The 15846-nt window shown below is 25.6% G+C and overlaps 3 protein-coding genes across 7 annotated transcripts; 2 read left to right on the forward strand and 1 right to left on the reverse strand.

The window, feature by feature from the left end:
* Positions 1 to 962: 962 nt before the first annotated feature.
* Positions 963 to 3602, forward strand: LOC108002998 (AF4/FMR2 family member lilli). 2 transcript variants are annotated; one of them, XM_017065030.3, is made up of 7 exons: positions 963 to 1099; positions 1168 to 1436; positions 1514 to 1925; positions 2000 to 2449; positions 2538 to 2788; positions 2904 to 3151; positions 3230 to 3602. In XM_017065030.3, the coding sequence occupies exons 1-7, from the start codon at positions 986 to 988 to the stop codon at positions 3541 to 3543; spliced, it is 2058 nt and encodes a 685-aa protein (XP_016920519.2). In that variant the 5' UTR covers positions 963 to 985; the 3' UTR covers positions 3544 to 3602. The 2 variants fall into 2 exon arrangements, with proteins under 2 accessions (XP_016920519.2, XP_016920521.2); XM_017065032.2 differs by having other exon boundaries at positions 3248 to 3602.
* Positions 3603 to 4529: 927 nt separating this feature from the next.
* On the reverse strand, positions 4530 to 6672 carry LOC108002999 (mitochondrial chaperone BCS1). The gene is made up of 7 exons (XM_017065033.3): positions 6448 to 6672; positions 6166 to 6357; positions 5846 to 5985; positions 5572 to 5766; positions 5231 to 5464; positions 4995 to 5165; positions 4530 to 4892 (listed from the first exon to the last, which is right to left on the reverse strand). Exons 1-7 carry the CDS (start codon positions 6576 to 6578, stop codon positions 4678 to 4680), a joined length of 1278 nt encoding a protein of 425 aa, XP_016920522.1. The 5' UTR covers positions 6579 to 6672; the 3' UTR covers positions 4530 to 4677.
* A 278-nt stretch (positions 6673 to 6950) lies between these two features.
* On the forward strand, positions 6951 to 14623 carry LOC108003039 (UDP-glucose:glycoprotein glucosyltransferase). 4 transcript variants are annotated; one of them, XM_062080304.1, is made up of 24 exons: positions 6951 to 7091; positions 7494 to 7704; positions 7824 to 8059; positions 8143 to 8325; positions 8396 to 8568; positions 8701 to 8896; positions 8987 to 9200; positions 9268 to 9488; positions 9587 to 9808; positions 9943 to 10301; positions 10387 to 10630; positions 10737 to 10931; positions 11006 to 11264; positions 11342 to 11450; positions 11525 to 11710; positions 11804 to 12010; positions 12078 to 12470; positions 12637 to 12651; positions 12911 to 13088; positions 13163 to 13345; positions 13460 to 13735; positions 13815 to 13931; positions 14010 to 14151; positions 14262 to 14623. In XM_062080304.1, exons 1-24 carry the CDS (start codon positions 6951 to 6953, stop codon positions 14306 to 14308), a joined length of 4707 nt encoding a protein of 1568 aa, XP_061936288.1. In that variant the 3' UTR covers positions 14309 to 14623. The 4 variants fall into 4 exon arrangements, with proteins under 4 accessions (XP_061936288.1, XP_016920595.2, XP_061936289.1 ...); XM_062080305.1 differs by lacking the exon at positions 6951 to 7091 and adding an exon at positions 7094 to 7226; XM_017065106.3 differs by lacking the exon at positions 12637 to 12651.
* Positions 14624 to 15846: the final 1223 nt, after the last annotated feature.

Consider the following 15846-nt stretch of genomic DNA (forward strand, 5'->3'; position numbering starts at 1 on the left):
TTTATTACGTGTTTAATTTTCTCATTTGACATAACCTTTTTAATCTCATATCTTTCCCGCTGTATAGTCAGCTGATTTGTAATTGAATATAAGAAAATATATGTATTCTTTTTTTGAAATAAAATTTGATTAGATTTGGAAAAGAAATATTATAACAAATACTTAATTGCTTTGAAATTTTTAAATCAAATAAAATTTTAATTTTCTTTACATAAAATGATTTCGACGGACTGTACAGTTGATGACATAGTACAGTCTGACCGAATTAATATTGACGATTCTGTCACATGTGTGCCACAGCAGTTTTTAAATTGAAAGTATTTCAAAATTTAAATATGGATCATTACAACTTTTCTATGCTGTATTTTCAACATTTCTACAAGAAAGAGAAATTCTTATACAGCAATGCTTCGATGAATTTAGAATCACGAAAGACAAAACAAGGACAAACGAATCTCGACAGACTGTACAGCTGAACTTGTATTGACCGCAGCGTTTTCTTCGAGCGATTGCATTTCGCCCAAAACAAGATATACAACAGATATTAAAAGTGAAAATATAAAGTGTGCTCGATGTTCTGCAATGTTGAACATATGATCTCAACTGAAAGAAGATAATCAAGGTAAATTTATTGAATGAATAGAGTTCATTGAACGTTCCAATTGCATTCCATCGACGCCAAGATTTCGATTCGTTTCTAGCACAATACGATGTCGAAGACAAGAAAGAAACAATACTTTTTGAAACGCGTTCGTAGCAGAACTTTAATCACAAAATAGAATGATACGGTGGAAGTTTTTGAAATTTAAAAATCGCGCGACAAAGGAAAAAGATTGTAGAAACTTAATTAAAATTTCGAAAAACTTTATGATCGAGCACTGCCATTGTCACGTGATCCTCGTTATTCTTACGTCACATTTCGCGTAAAATTTAAAATTTTTTTCAACATTCGTATCATTTATCGCTTTTAAAAATTTTGAATAAAATGGGAAAAACAAGAGGAGTGCACGAAACAACACCAGAATTAAGAAATCGAATGGTAGGAATGTATGAAGCTGGTTTAGGACTGCGAGAAATTGCAGCCGCTGTAAATTGTTCGGTAAGTATTTTATCAAAATTAAATATTGGATCATATTGTATTATTTATTGTATTTTATTCTTTTTTAGCAACGGACAGTGAAAAGATGGTTAAACAGGTTTGACAAAGAAGGCACAGTGGAAACTCGAGAAAGATGCGGACGTAAAAGGGCTACAACAGCGGAACAAGATGAAGCTATTGTACGTTTAGCTACGCAAACGCCGATAACGGCAGCAAAAGCTGTACTTCCTGCTTTAGGACTTACTTGTTCTGTTGATACTATACGTGAAAGGCTGCATAAAGCTGGAATTCACAATTGGAGTCCTTCGAGAAAATATATGCAAAGAATTCCACTTGGGTTTGTTCTTGAAATCAATATTTTTTAAGATAAAACAATTTATTTTTTATGCCATTTGATTTTGCTCTTATTTATAGTGATACGGATGGTGTTACTATTCAACAACCTGTATGGAGACCTACTGGAACACAATTGGGGAAAAAAAAGTCTTCCAAAGATTCTAATAAAAATGAAAAGAATACTAGTACAACTAAAAAAAGAAATCCATCAAAGAAAATTAGAGCCAAAGATATATATGTAGGGGATGGTGCGCCAATAGAAAATGAAAAATCTGATGAACAACGAGAATTTATATATCATCAACAAAATGCTTCAGAATCTCAAGTTAATGAAATGCAATCATCATCTCAACCTTTGCAATCTCAAACAGAATTTGGTAGTACTCTAAGTTTACCTCAACAAACACAATCTATTTATCAACATCCTAGTTTAAATATATCTCAGAATTGGCCTTTAGATTTAGTGCAAGGAAGTCATCACTATCCTCAAGTTTGTATAATTTGTTTAATATTATGTAAATATTTATATTATTATACATAACTTATATTTTCTCAAATTTTTAGGATCAATCAAATTCAATATCTCATGAACAAGTGGCTACCTCACAGCAACTTCAAGAATTACATGCACAACAAGAACAAAATCATGTACAACAAATACAACAAACTCATAATCTTGATGAACAACAAAGGCAACTTCAGGCAGAAGTTCAGCATCACAATGATCAATTACATTCTCAATTAGCTAGTCCACAAAATAGTACGAATTTAACTTCTGATAATTCTAATATTCATGGTCATCAAGATAATAATCAGTCTTCTAGTATAGAATCTAATCAAAATAAAGATTCATCGAAAGAAGGTAGCGCGAAAAGTGAACCACAGAAAAAGAAAAAAAAGGGTGGGAAAGCTAAGGGAACATTGGAAACCAGTGTTGAAATTCGAAATCGTATGATTGGCATGTCTGAAGCCGGTTTATCCACATTATCTATCGCGCTTGCAATCGACAGATCGGTAAGAAGAAACATGTTCGTCTTGATGGATTCACATAATTAAAACCATCTCAAGAGTAGCCGTATACGCAATACTCATTATTAAATAGGAACGTACCGTAAAAAGATGGTTAGAACGTTGGCATAAGGAAGGGAACGTACAAACTAAGGAAAGAAAGGGTCGTCGACGAATTACTACTAAAGAACAAGACGAAGCTATTGTTGCTATGGCTACTCAGCAGCCATTAACTGCAGCTAAACACGTCGCGCCTGCACTGGGTTTAAAATGTAGTGTAGATACTATTAGAGAGAGGCTTCATAAAGCTGGTATACATAGTTGGAAGCTTGGAAAAAAACAAGGGTTAGTATGTTAAAAAAAAGAAAAAAATAAAACAAAAAAAAAACGAAAAAAAAATTCTTTAATAATTATTATTCATCTATATTTATTCATTATCAAACAATATCGATTATTTTAGAGAAGGGAATGCTGTACATACTGTACATCTTTGGCAGCCTAGTGGAAATCGACCAAATAAACCTAAATTACCGGGTGAAAAGAAGAAAAAAACGAACAATAATAAAAAACGTGATCAAATATCAAACAATACGCAAAAACGTCCCACTAGAAAAAGAAAAACCGAGTCCATTGCGATGAAAATGGTTTCACCCTCTACAAACATGATATCAGAACAAACTACAACTTTATCATACCATAATGGAACAAGTAAGATTAATGACTGAATATTTACTATGTTTTTCTTGTAATAAAAACTAATTGATAATTTTTAAAACCACATTTTAGTGGCAAATTATGTTTCAGGTTCTAATATAATACAACCTATTCATAATATTCCTCCACCTCCTCCTACAATTGTTCAATCTCAATCACATCCTCAATCAGCAGGTCCTCCACCAGCAGCTCAATCTATACAACCAATGAATTCTATGATACAACAAAGACCTGATTGTCGATTAGCATCAATTGTAGCACCTGTATCGGCACAAGGAAGTACTGGAGTTACCTATCCATCATGTATGGTTGGAAGTAATACTCATACAGGACATATGGAACAACCAGATCCTTTAAATTATGAACCATACATTTGGAGTTTCTAATCATCAAGTATAGAAAAACATTAAAACATTAAATAATAAATTTTCAAAATATTCTTAAATATATTGTATCATTCCAATTTAAAAATTTTTTTTTTTCTATCGCATTTGAAGTTCAATTCAATGATCAAATTTAGTGTATTGATTTTACATTATACTGTTTATAATAATTATATGAATGACTTGAATCGAATCATAAGTTGCTTTTCATGAAAATATTCAATATTCATTTTTGATTGTAAAATCAAAAAATTTCAAATAAATATTGGGTGAGTATTGGTTTGAGATAATTGAAAGAGTAGATCTAATTTTAATTAATTATAATTGAACTTTAATACATCCTTATAATTGCATGCATTAATTCCTTAAATCATCATTAATGTAATTAATATTTGATATTGATGAAATATATAAAACATAATTATTTTCTTTATTATCTCCTATTTTGAATATATTAATTTATGAAATCATGAATATAATATTACAGAATAATAAAAATTTTTTAAACTAAATCAATTATAATAAAATGGAAGTGATCATTAATGAGTAGCACAGAAATTTCGTTTATTTTTTAATATTAAAGCAAAGTAAACATCACATATGTAAAATATATAAATATATAAATTTTTAAGATTTTTAAGATTTAAATAAGATATTTTTTTTTAAATTTAAATTAATTTAAAAAATGTTTATGTTAAATGAAATTAATTGAATCGATTTAAATCAACATGAACAAGCGTCAATAATGTGTAAATATAGTGATATATATATGAATATAAATGAATTTAAATGAATTTAAATAATTAAACAAATATATTGATAAAAATAAAAGAAAAGTTATACAATGTTTATTTTGCTATACAATGTATTTTATCTTTAAATAGTTATTCAAAATGTGCAAAATAAAATATTGTGAAAATAGAAAATATGTGTCATATTAAATTTATACTTATGAAATTCTTAGGAATGAATAAACAAATCATGTTAAAAAAATTGTAAACCGCATAGATTGTATTATTTTTATATATGTAAAAGTTTACAATATTTAATCTACATATGTATTTTTTTATCCTTATAGATTTTTTATGATTCAATGTAAATTCTTCAAGTAATTGTTTTATTATTAAATATAATTTATTATGTGAGTTCCCATATATGTGAAACATTTTTTAATACATCATCAGGATTATTTTTATAAAACATAAAATATCCTTGAATTTGCGCTGGACTAACATATTTCTTTTGTGATAATACATTTTCTGTAAATTGTTTAGCAAGTACATTTGCTCTATCGTCAATGTTACGATAAAATCTTAAAAACATTTGTTCCACTTGATTTGCACTACACCAACCTGGAATAATATTAATTAAATATCATTAAATCAATGAATATTTTATTATTTAAAACGTAATAATTTGTAAAATGTTACGTTAATTTGTAAAATGTTATGTACCTATATATTCTTTTACATCTATTCTACCAGGTCTAACTAATGCAGGATCTAATCTTTCTAAATAATTAGTTGTCATAAAAAGAATTCTTGCTTCTGTAGAAGCAACACCATCTAAACAATTTAATAAACCACTGAATGTAACTCTATTTAAACCATCATATGCAGCTTTAACTGTAATAAAAGTAAAAATTAATTTTTTCATATAAATAATTATACAATATTATTCTCTCACTTACTTTCTTTACTTTCTTCTCGACTAGTAAACGCGGCATCAATATCTTCTAAAAGAATAATAGTTTGTTGTGGAGCTACTGCTAATAGATGGTTTAATCTATCATCTGTTAAACCTCGTTCTGATAGATTTAAAACACAAATGCCCATTTCTAATTCACCAGCTAAAGCAGTAATAAATGATGATTTACCACAACCAGGAGGACCATATAATAAATATCCACGTCGATATGGAATTCCTAATTAATGATTTTTAATTTATTAAAAATTTTATATTTTATATATTTTTAATTTTTGATGTAAATACATATTCTTATTAATGCATATATTTGCATCATTTACATACCACGATCGCTATACCATGAAGGATTTTGTATAAATTCACGACAATCGTTTATTATTCTTTCTGCAATACCAGTATCTAAAATAACTGAATTTAGTGGTCTTCGTCTTCTAGGATGCCCAAATTGTCTCCATTCACTTCCCATTGCAGTATACATTATTGTTTTGCCTTCATATTCTTTTAATGCCATTTGTCTCGCTGAAAATAAAAATTAATTCTTTAATTCTTTACTTTTTTGATTTTGATTATTTTTTAATTTTAACATAACTTATCTTACCTTCTTCTAAAATATTAAAATAAATATTTTTATTTCTTCCTAATGCTGTAAGTTGTACTGTTTCCCATGGTATACCCATTTGTATATCCAGTGTTTGTTGTTCCCTAGTTCGTTCTACTCTTATCCAATTCCCTTTATATCTATTAATTGAATAAATATAATATATCATTGATTTAATTATTATAATTTTTATGATTTAATGATTCTACTATTATTATAAATTTAATTAATAATTAAAAATAATTAAATTGTTACATAAACGTATCATACTTGTCATTGTCAGATGAAATATTGCAGTGATAAGTACAGTTATTTCTAACCTAATAAAATGTGTTCCAATACTTGGTACGAAATCATATCTAGTTTTTATGTGACCTGTTTCTTTTTGTTCAAAACTTGTTTCAACTGAAAGATGTTGCGTTTCCTTTGCACCTTTATGTGTAATCCATTGTAAAAGCCATTGGTAACTTTTATCACGACATGGAACTTCTAAAGTGATCATATAATGTCGCCTTATAAAAAAATTAAATATTATATTATATTGAATTAAATTGATATAAAGTCATATAAAATATGAAATAAAATTGTAATTTTGATAATACCTGAACATTATCATTCCTACTTGCATTCCTTTTCGTAATAAAGCTGCACCAGCACCTAACCCAAAAAGTCCAAAACCAGCTCCAAAATACGGATTATCAGATAAAGTTTGAATATAATCTATTATAGTCATAATGCAATTATTTATTTATTTTCTAATTGCATTAAAAATATTATTATTCTTAGTATACTGTTTCATATATATTAGTACTAACTAGTTTTAACTATTTTGTATAATATTATACCTTTCATTTGTATTATATCTTGTATTATGTTTGGTATAAATATAAAAGCATACTTATTTTAAGATTGTTAGAATAAAAAAAAAAGTATTTAGGTTGCACAAAAAACCTAGGAAATTTTATATTTCTCTTAAAAGTGCTAATAATTCTAGATTAAAGTGTGTAAATAATATACTATTAAGAGTAATGTATAAAAAGAATATAACCATAATATTTAATAATATTTTTAATAAGTAAAATAATTTATAAAATTCATAAAATATATGTCTGTGTGTATAGTAAATAATTATATTAAGTATAGACGTATCAGTATCTTTCACCAGTTACCGGCACGTGTTTTGCATGGATTGGTTATTATCCTTGTCCAATTCTTTTACAATATGAGTTTCATGGAAAATTTAAAGGTATGCAATTTAATTAAAAATATAAAATTCTTTTCTTTTTCTTACATATATTATTATGAATTCTATATATTATATCATATTTTTATTTTTAATCATTTTCGTTAACTATATCGACAATTTAATACTATTATAAATGTAAGAATTTATATAAATTATAAAAAATAGTAGAAGTATTTATATTATTGTAGTAATCAATTTTTATTATTGTATAACAAATATATTAAGAAGTTCAGTTATTTCATTGTTTAACAATTTAAAAACATAATTTATAAAATTTTTTAATTTAAACTATCGAAACTATCGTATAATAGTATCGTAGAAACATATTTTTCAATTTTATTAAATTTCTTACATTTTTATATTTCTTTTCCTTGTTATCAACAATATTTGTATTGTTTACAGATGCGGTTAATTATATGTCTTTATTTTTTAATACTATGTACAATATACATTGAAGCAGAAAAAAGAGTAAACAAATATGTAACTACTCTAATAGATGCAAAATGGAAAGAAACACCTTTGGCTCTTGAAGCTGCTGAATATTTAAATGATGAAAATCCAAGTTATTTTTGGAAATTCATAGATAATTTTGCTAATTATGATTTAAGAAATGGTAATTTTATTTTTATTTTATTTTATTGTATTATATATATATATATATATATATATATTTTATATCATTTTTAATTTTTTTATGAATAATGTAATTTTATATTAGTTTTGTTTTCATAGTTACAGAGAAAGATAACTATGATGCTGTTATTGCATTTGCTGAAAAATATTTATCTCATTCTGAGTTAGCACTAATGAAATTAGCATTATCATTAAGAATTTATTCAGCACGTATTGAAATGTTCACACAAATGACAGAAAATAAAAATATGTCCTTTCTTGATTGTTATAACATAGTGGATATTGGTGGAGTGTTTACATGTTCTTTAGAAGAATTAGAAAAGTTGGCTATTCAAGTAAATGACACGTAAACATTTTAAAACATATATATACATGTATTAATTAATTTCAATTATATATTCTATAATTATGTTCATAGGATACTTGGATACGTCCAGATATTTACAGTGTAGATCATCGTTATCATGCATCTCAACAATCAGATAAAATTATTATATTATATGGACAAATTGGAACACCAAAATTTTTTGATTTCCATAATAAGTTAAAAGATCTTGCAGAAACCAGTGGAATTAATTATATTTTACGACATTATTTAAAGGTATTATAAATATATTTAATATAATGATATATATATATGTATGTGTATAATTAATTTGTGATATCTATAGGACAGAATAGACAAAAATGTACGTTTGTCTGGATATGGTGTAGAATTGCAAATGAAATCCACAGAATATAAAGCAACAGATGATTCAGATATTAAAGATAATACAGGAAAAGATTCAGAGACTACAACTGATAGTATGGAAGAAATAGATGGAATTAATTTTGTAACTTTAAAGTAAGGTGGTTATATTCTTGACATTTAGATTTTATATATTTTCATGTTAATATTAATTTTAAATTAAATATTTTTAATTTACTATTTTTTTTATTTTCTATTATCTAACTTTTAAAAAATTTTTTTTTTTAGAAATTTGTATCCTAATAAACAATTAGAGTTAGATAAATTACAAACTCATTTACTTGAAACTAGTCATGAAATTGGTGCTTTAAAAGTATGGCAGTTTCAAGAATTAAGTTATCAAGCAGCTGAAAGAATAATGAATTCTCCTACAAATGAAGCTATTAATGTTTTAACAGATATTTCACAAAATTTTCCAATGCAGGTATTTTCTACAAGTATTATTCTTTATTCTTCTGAAATTTTATATTTATATTTCATTTTTATAATAATATAATATTTAATTTGTTCAAAGGCAAAATCTCTAATTAGAACAAAAGTAAATAATGAAATGAAAAAAGAAATGAAACTTAATCAAGCAATATTTTCTACAAGTTTAAATATACAACCTACAGATACTGCACTTTTCATTAATGGATTATTTTTTGATTTGGAAGCAGTTGATGTTCTTAGTCTTTTAGAATCATTGAGAAGCGAATTAAGAATAATGGAATCTCTTCGTAAAATCGGTATGTTGCATTTAGATTTGTTTATTAAAAAAGAAAGAAGCTATAATATTGAATATTTCATTTGTAGGATTTAGTAATAAAGAGATAAGCTCATTGTTAGCTTTGGATTTATCTACTAATATGGATAAACAAGAATTTGCAATGGATATAAGAGATTCAGCTATAATTTGGGTAAATGATATTGAACAGGATTCAGCTTATGCGAGATGGTCGTCATCGTTAACAGAATTATTGAGGCCAACTTTTCCTGGAATGTTAAGAAATATTAGAAGAAATTTATATAATTTGGTTGGTGTAAACATAGATTAATAATCTAAAATAATTACGATATAATTTTAAAAAATTTCAAAAATATAGATCCATTTAAAAATTATATATTTTAATAGGTATTAATTATTGATCCTTTAAGTGGAGAATCCAGTCCTCTGATAACATTAGCACAATCATTATATCTACATTCTGCACCATTAAGAGTGGGTTTTGTCTTTGTAACGAATTACGATTCTTCTGTAACTGGACTAACTGATGCCAGTGTCGCAATTAATAATGCATATCATTATTTTGCGGAAACCAAAGGATCGGAACATGCTTTACAATTTTTGATAGACGTAAGATTTTACTATATTTAATCATCATTTGTTATGTAATTTTCTATATATAAAATGAAAGTCTTTCTTATTTTATATATTCTTATTTTATATATTAATAAAATTAATAAACTTTATAATATATCCGATTTTAGTTAGGAAATTATATTGGACCAGAAGGAGTAGATGTAGAAAATATAAAGAAAACAATAAAAATGCAGGATTCATCTGCTAATATAAATTATATCCTTGGCGAAGAATCTGAATATGACGTAGGACGTCATTTAGCTAGTGATTTCGTAAAGCGATCTGGTTTTAGGAAATTTCCACAAGCTTTGCTTAATGGTGTACCTTTATCATCTGATCAATTAAACGCCAATTCATTTGAAGAAGCTGTTTTATCTACCATCATATCGCAAACACCTGCATTACAAAAAGCTGTATATCGAGGAGAAATAACTGAAGGAGATGATGTAGTTGATTATATCATGAATCAACCGAATGTTATGCCTTGGTATAAATTTTAATATATAAGATTTTTTCAAGTTTGTATAAATATGTTTTATATATTTTATAATAATTTATATATTTTGTTATAGCTTGAATGAACGAATATTGAAACCAGAAAAACATACATGGTTAAACTTAATTGGTACCATACCTAATGATGAAAATTATAATAAATGGAGTCCTCAAGATTTATCAAGTTGGTTGATGAATAAAATGCGATATATATATGTTCCACGTCGTACAACTGTTCATCATTTATATACATTTTGGATTGTAACAAATTTAAATGAATTAAAAGGCAGACAATTATTACGTGAAGCACTCGAATACATAGTAAGTGATTTATTATATTTATTATTTATTTACATCATTATACATATACATAATACAATAAGATTTGTATTAATATTTGAGTATAATTATCATGATTATAATTTAGGAATCGAATGCAGATGTTAGAATTAGTATAATTGTTAATCCACTTATCGATACGAATGATAATACAATCGATATCAATCAAATAGTATTAGCTGCATTACATACCCTTCCGGTAGAAAAAATTATGCGCTTTATTCGTAACATAATAAAGGAAGATGTGGCTACTGTTATTCTTAATGGAAAAATTGATATAGAGGTATTCTTTTGAAAAATAGTTAAAATTTTAATTTCATAAAAATAATAATATTTAACAATTTGTTATAAAATTAGGAAGAAGTTGTAAAGGAACGATTAAAAAATCAAATAGATGAATTGTATATACATCGTCGATATATTAAAACAGTATTAAATTTAGAAAAAGGAGCTAGAGCGATCGTATGTAATGGACGATTAATCGGCCCTTTAGATGATGATGAAGAATTTACAAATGAAGATTTTTCATTATTGGAAAGATTTACTCAAAGTACTTATGATGATAAATTATTGAAAAAATTAATAAAAGGACAATTATTGGAAAATGATGAATATGGTATGATAAAAAATCTATGAAATCATATATGATATAAAATATGTAATGTAACATTATTCTTTCGATTTTTTATATAGAAAAGAATGAAATCACTGATGACATGATAATGAAAATCACATCTTTATTAGCGTCGCATCCACAAACGCGAAGTCGATTTCACGTTCCTTTTCACGGTGATGATTACAGGTAAGAAATTCGTATTTATTTATAACATATAAGTATATGGTATTTTTATGATATTTTTTTTATAATATATTTAGTGCCATAAAGATTCCAGCGATAAATTCGGATGAAGTATCATTTAATTTAATTGCTATTGTCGATCCAGTATCTCGTGGTGCACAAAAATTAGGTCCAATTTTAAAAACGCTTCAACAATCTTTAAATTGTAATATTAAAGTGTTTTTAAATTGTTTGGATAAAAACAGCGATATGCCATTGAAAAGGTATATAGATGCTCTAAATAGAAAAGAAATGGTATATAAGGTATTACATAAACCTGTTTGCTTTATGTAATTATTTTATTTGTGTTATTTTAGTTTTTATCGTTTTGTATTTGAACCTCAATTACAATTTTTTCCTGATGGGCGTATTAATGGAGCTATGGCGAAATTTACAAAATTACCGACATCATCTCTTTTGACACAATATATTCATGCTCCAGAAAATTGGTTAGTAGAAGTTATTAGAAGCGTTTATGATTTAGATAATATAAAATTGGATAATGTAGCAATTGGAGTGCATAGGTAAGTAAATTTTGCTAAGAAATATAGCAAAAACGTATATTTTTTTAAATTATTTGTTATTTTACAGTGAGTTCGAATTAGAATATTTACTTCTTGAAGGTCATTGTTTTGAAGCAGTCATCGGAAATCCACCACGTGGATTACAGATTACATTAGGAACAGAAAAGCAACCGTTAATGGTAGATACTATAGTAATGGCAAACTTGGGCTATTTTCAGTTAAAAGCAAATCCAGGTGAATGGGTATTACGTCTTCGACAAGGGCGCTCAGCAGAAATTTATGATTTTACCACAGTTGGTGGCCAAGATGTTCTACAAAATGACAATGATGTAAAAGTTGTTATAAGTTCTCTCAGAAGTCATGTATTGAAAGTTAAAGTATCTAAGAAGCCAGATAAAGTGGGAATGGATCTTTTATCGGAAGATGATAAAAGTTCTGGTTTATGGAATTCTATTTCTAGGTAGGTAAAATTTTTTCAGTATGCTTTTCTATAACTTGAGTGTTGATTATGTAAATTTAGAATAGTTTTAAATTTCTTGGTGTTAAATGAAGATATTCAATATTTTTAGCATGTCAATAAGCGATCGTCTAACTTTAATTTTTATTTGTTCTTTCTTTTTTTTTAGCTTTTCCAAATTTTGGTAAGCTTTCCACACCTATTTAAATATTATCGCGTAATATGTAATATCCTTGATGTATAAAAATAATTATTTTACCAATTGTTTTGTATGTTAAACATGCATTATACTATTATTATTTTATTATTTTTATGATAGCATCAATATGCGTTGTATGTTGCAGTACATGTTTGTACGCTCAATCAACAGCATATCTTTAAAAAAACAACAAAATTTTTTTATTATTTCCATTTTTTAATTGTATTGCTTTCTTCAAAATTAGGACATTTACGACAACGGATGATAGTGATGATCAAGATGAAAAATTAAATATTTTCTCTCTAGCATCTGGACATTTATATGAAAGATTTTTGAAAATTATGATGTTGAGTATTATAAAACATACCAAAAGTCCCGTTAAATTTTGGTTTTTGAAAAATTATCTTTCACCAACATTAAAGGTAAACTATTATACATATTAATAAATAAATCAAAAGATATAAAAGTTTAACAGTCAAATGAAATTTTTCATTAGGATTTTTTGCCTCACATGGCAAAAGAATATGGCTTCGAATATGAATTAGTACAATATAAATGGCCTCGTTGGCTCCATCAACAAACTGAAAAACAAAGAACTATATGGGGTTACAAAATATTATTTTTGGATGTTTTGTTTCCGTTAAACGTTAAGAAAATAATATTCGTTGATGCTGATCAGGTATATGGATTACAAACAATTACAATTTATTGTCATTAATATTATTAGTTTTTATTATTAATTTTTGTGATAATTAATTAATATATGATATGTAATATATGACATTGTTGCTAGGTTGTAAGAGCAGATTTGAAAGAATTAGCGACTATGGATCTTGGAGGTGCGCCATATGCATACACTCCATTTTGTGATAGCAGGAAAGAAATGGATGGATTCAGATTTTGGAAGCAAGGTTATTGGCGAAATCATTTACAAGGTCGCGCTTATCACATCAGTGCTCTTTATGTAGTAGACTTGAAGCGATTTCGACGCATCGCGGCTGGAGATAGATTAAGAGGACAATATCAAGCACTAAGTCAAGATCCTAATAGTTTGGCTAATCTGGATCAAGTCCGTATGAAATTAATATTAACATTAAAGTAAGATAGTTAAATAATATATAATAGTAATAAATAGTTTGTTGCTTCAGGATCTTCCTAATAATATGATTCATCAAGTGGCTATTAAAACATTGCCTCAGGAATGGTTGTGGTGCGAAACTTGGTGCGATGATGCATCCAAAAAATACGCTAAAACTATAGATTTGGTAAATAATGTTAACAATAAATTGGTAATATGAATCTTAAATAATAATTCAATTGATATTCAATTATTGTTCCATTAGTGTAATAACCCAATGACTAAAGAAGCTAAGCTACAAGCTGCCGTACGTATTTTACCAGAATGGATAGGTTATGATGAAGAAATAAAAGCATTACAGTTAAAGTTAGAGAATGAGAATAGACAAATAGAAAAAGAAGAGAATGGTAATCGAATAAACATATCCTAATTCTTTATAAATATTTTTATTGTACATATATTTATATGTATTATTATCATAATAAAATATGTATATTTTTTTTTTCTTTTATTTTAGAAATATTCGAAGATACGGAAAATTTTACGAAGCATGAAGAATTATAAATAAAAATAAAATGAAATATAAGAATCAATTAAAAAGAAGATAGTATGGATTCTTTTACGAAAAATTTTCCACAAATAATGGATTATTTTCAATATTCGCAAGCATTGTTGCAACAGCGCGTGATTTTTTAAATGACAAATAAAACATTAAAAAATATTGATTGTCTTAATTTAATGAATTATTCAATCATTCAGAAATGTGTCATATTGTAGTAATTAATCATAGATAAGAAATTATGTCCATACCATTAACATAATTGTGATTTTGTATTATCTACTATAGTTATAAGAAATAAACTTGTAATGTTTGTAAAGTATTTTTTATGAATATTTGTTCCATTCACAAAAATACTTCTATTTCTGCATAATATAAAAACTTTTCAATAAAAAAAAAAACATTTTTTGGCAATATTAAAAAAAATACTTGTATTAATTAAAAGAAAGATCTTGTAATAAGAATAAATAGAATTATTTATAATAATTACATTTTGTATGTTTCCATTTATTAGAATTACAAGTTTGTACATAAGAATAACTTATATTTTTATAACTATAGGTTATTTATAATTATAAAATTATAAAACGACCGATGAAATAATAGTTTAGATTATTAGATTATTAATATATATCATATATATCATATATATATATATATATATATATATATATATATATATATATATATATATATATATTGTAGCAAACATGATGATTTATTTTACGATACTAACATAATCAAGATCACTTCGATGATTTTTTAACATAAATTTTTTATTTAATTTAATTTAATTTTTTATTTAATTGTTCTTACGTTTACTTCTAATTATTCTTAATAAAAATATTTTTATATTTAATTTTAAATTTGTAATACCTCTATAGATCATTAATGATATCTCTATAGATTTATACGAATATACCTTAAAATTATACGCTAACTTTAATCATATTAATTAAAAATTTATATGAATTCTCAAAAATATTGAAATATGCATATTATAAAAATAAGTATCTTTTGGAATGACAGTTCACTTTTATCTTTGAATTTATTTTCATGAAAAAAATCAAACATAAGATAAAAAAATTATTAAATTTTTTTATAATTTTTTATTTAGATTAAATAGGGTTAATTAAATCTTGTACATGCGTATGAGTGCGCGCGCGCACACACACGCGTGTTTTATATCTTATTTTTTGTAATTACATCATCAAATAAATATGATTACGATAAGGGCGAAATATAACGAAAAATAATTACAATTTATTTAAATTGAATTAATTACTAAAATAATTATCGATATACAATTCGTATGTTGATATATATTTTACTACATGGAATAAATCTATTATATAAAATCAATATTATCGATTATTATTGATTATAGTTGAAAATAAAATTGATAAATAAGTTTTATATTTCTTCTATATGAATTGTTTAATATTAATATTCTATTCCTTTAAAATATATTGCAAAAATATAATCTTATATGCAAAAGCAAAGTAATTTAATGGAAGAAATTTGTATTAGCCAATAATAATAT

This window comes from Apis cerana, linkage group LG10 (genome assembly GCF_029169275.1).
Source record: "Apis cerana isolate GH-2021 linkage group LG10, AcerK_1.0, whole genome shotgun sequence".
Taxonomy (NCBI): Eukaryota; Metazoa; Arthropoda; class Insecta; order Hymenoptera; family Apidae; genus Apis; species Apis cerana.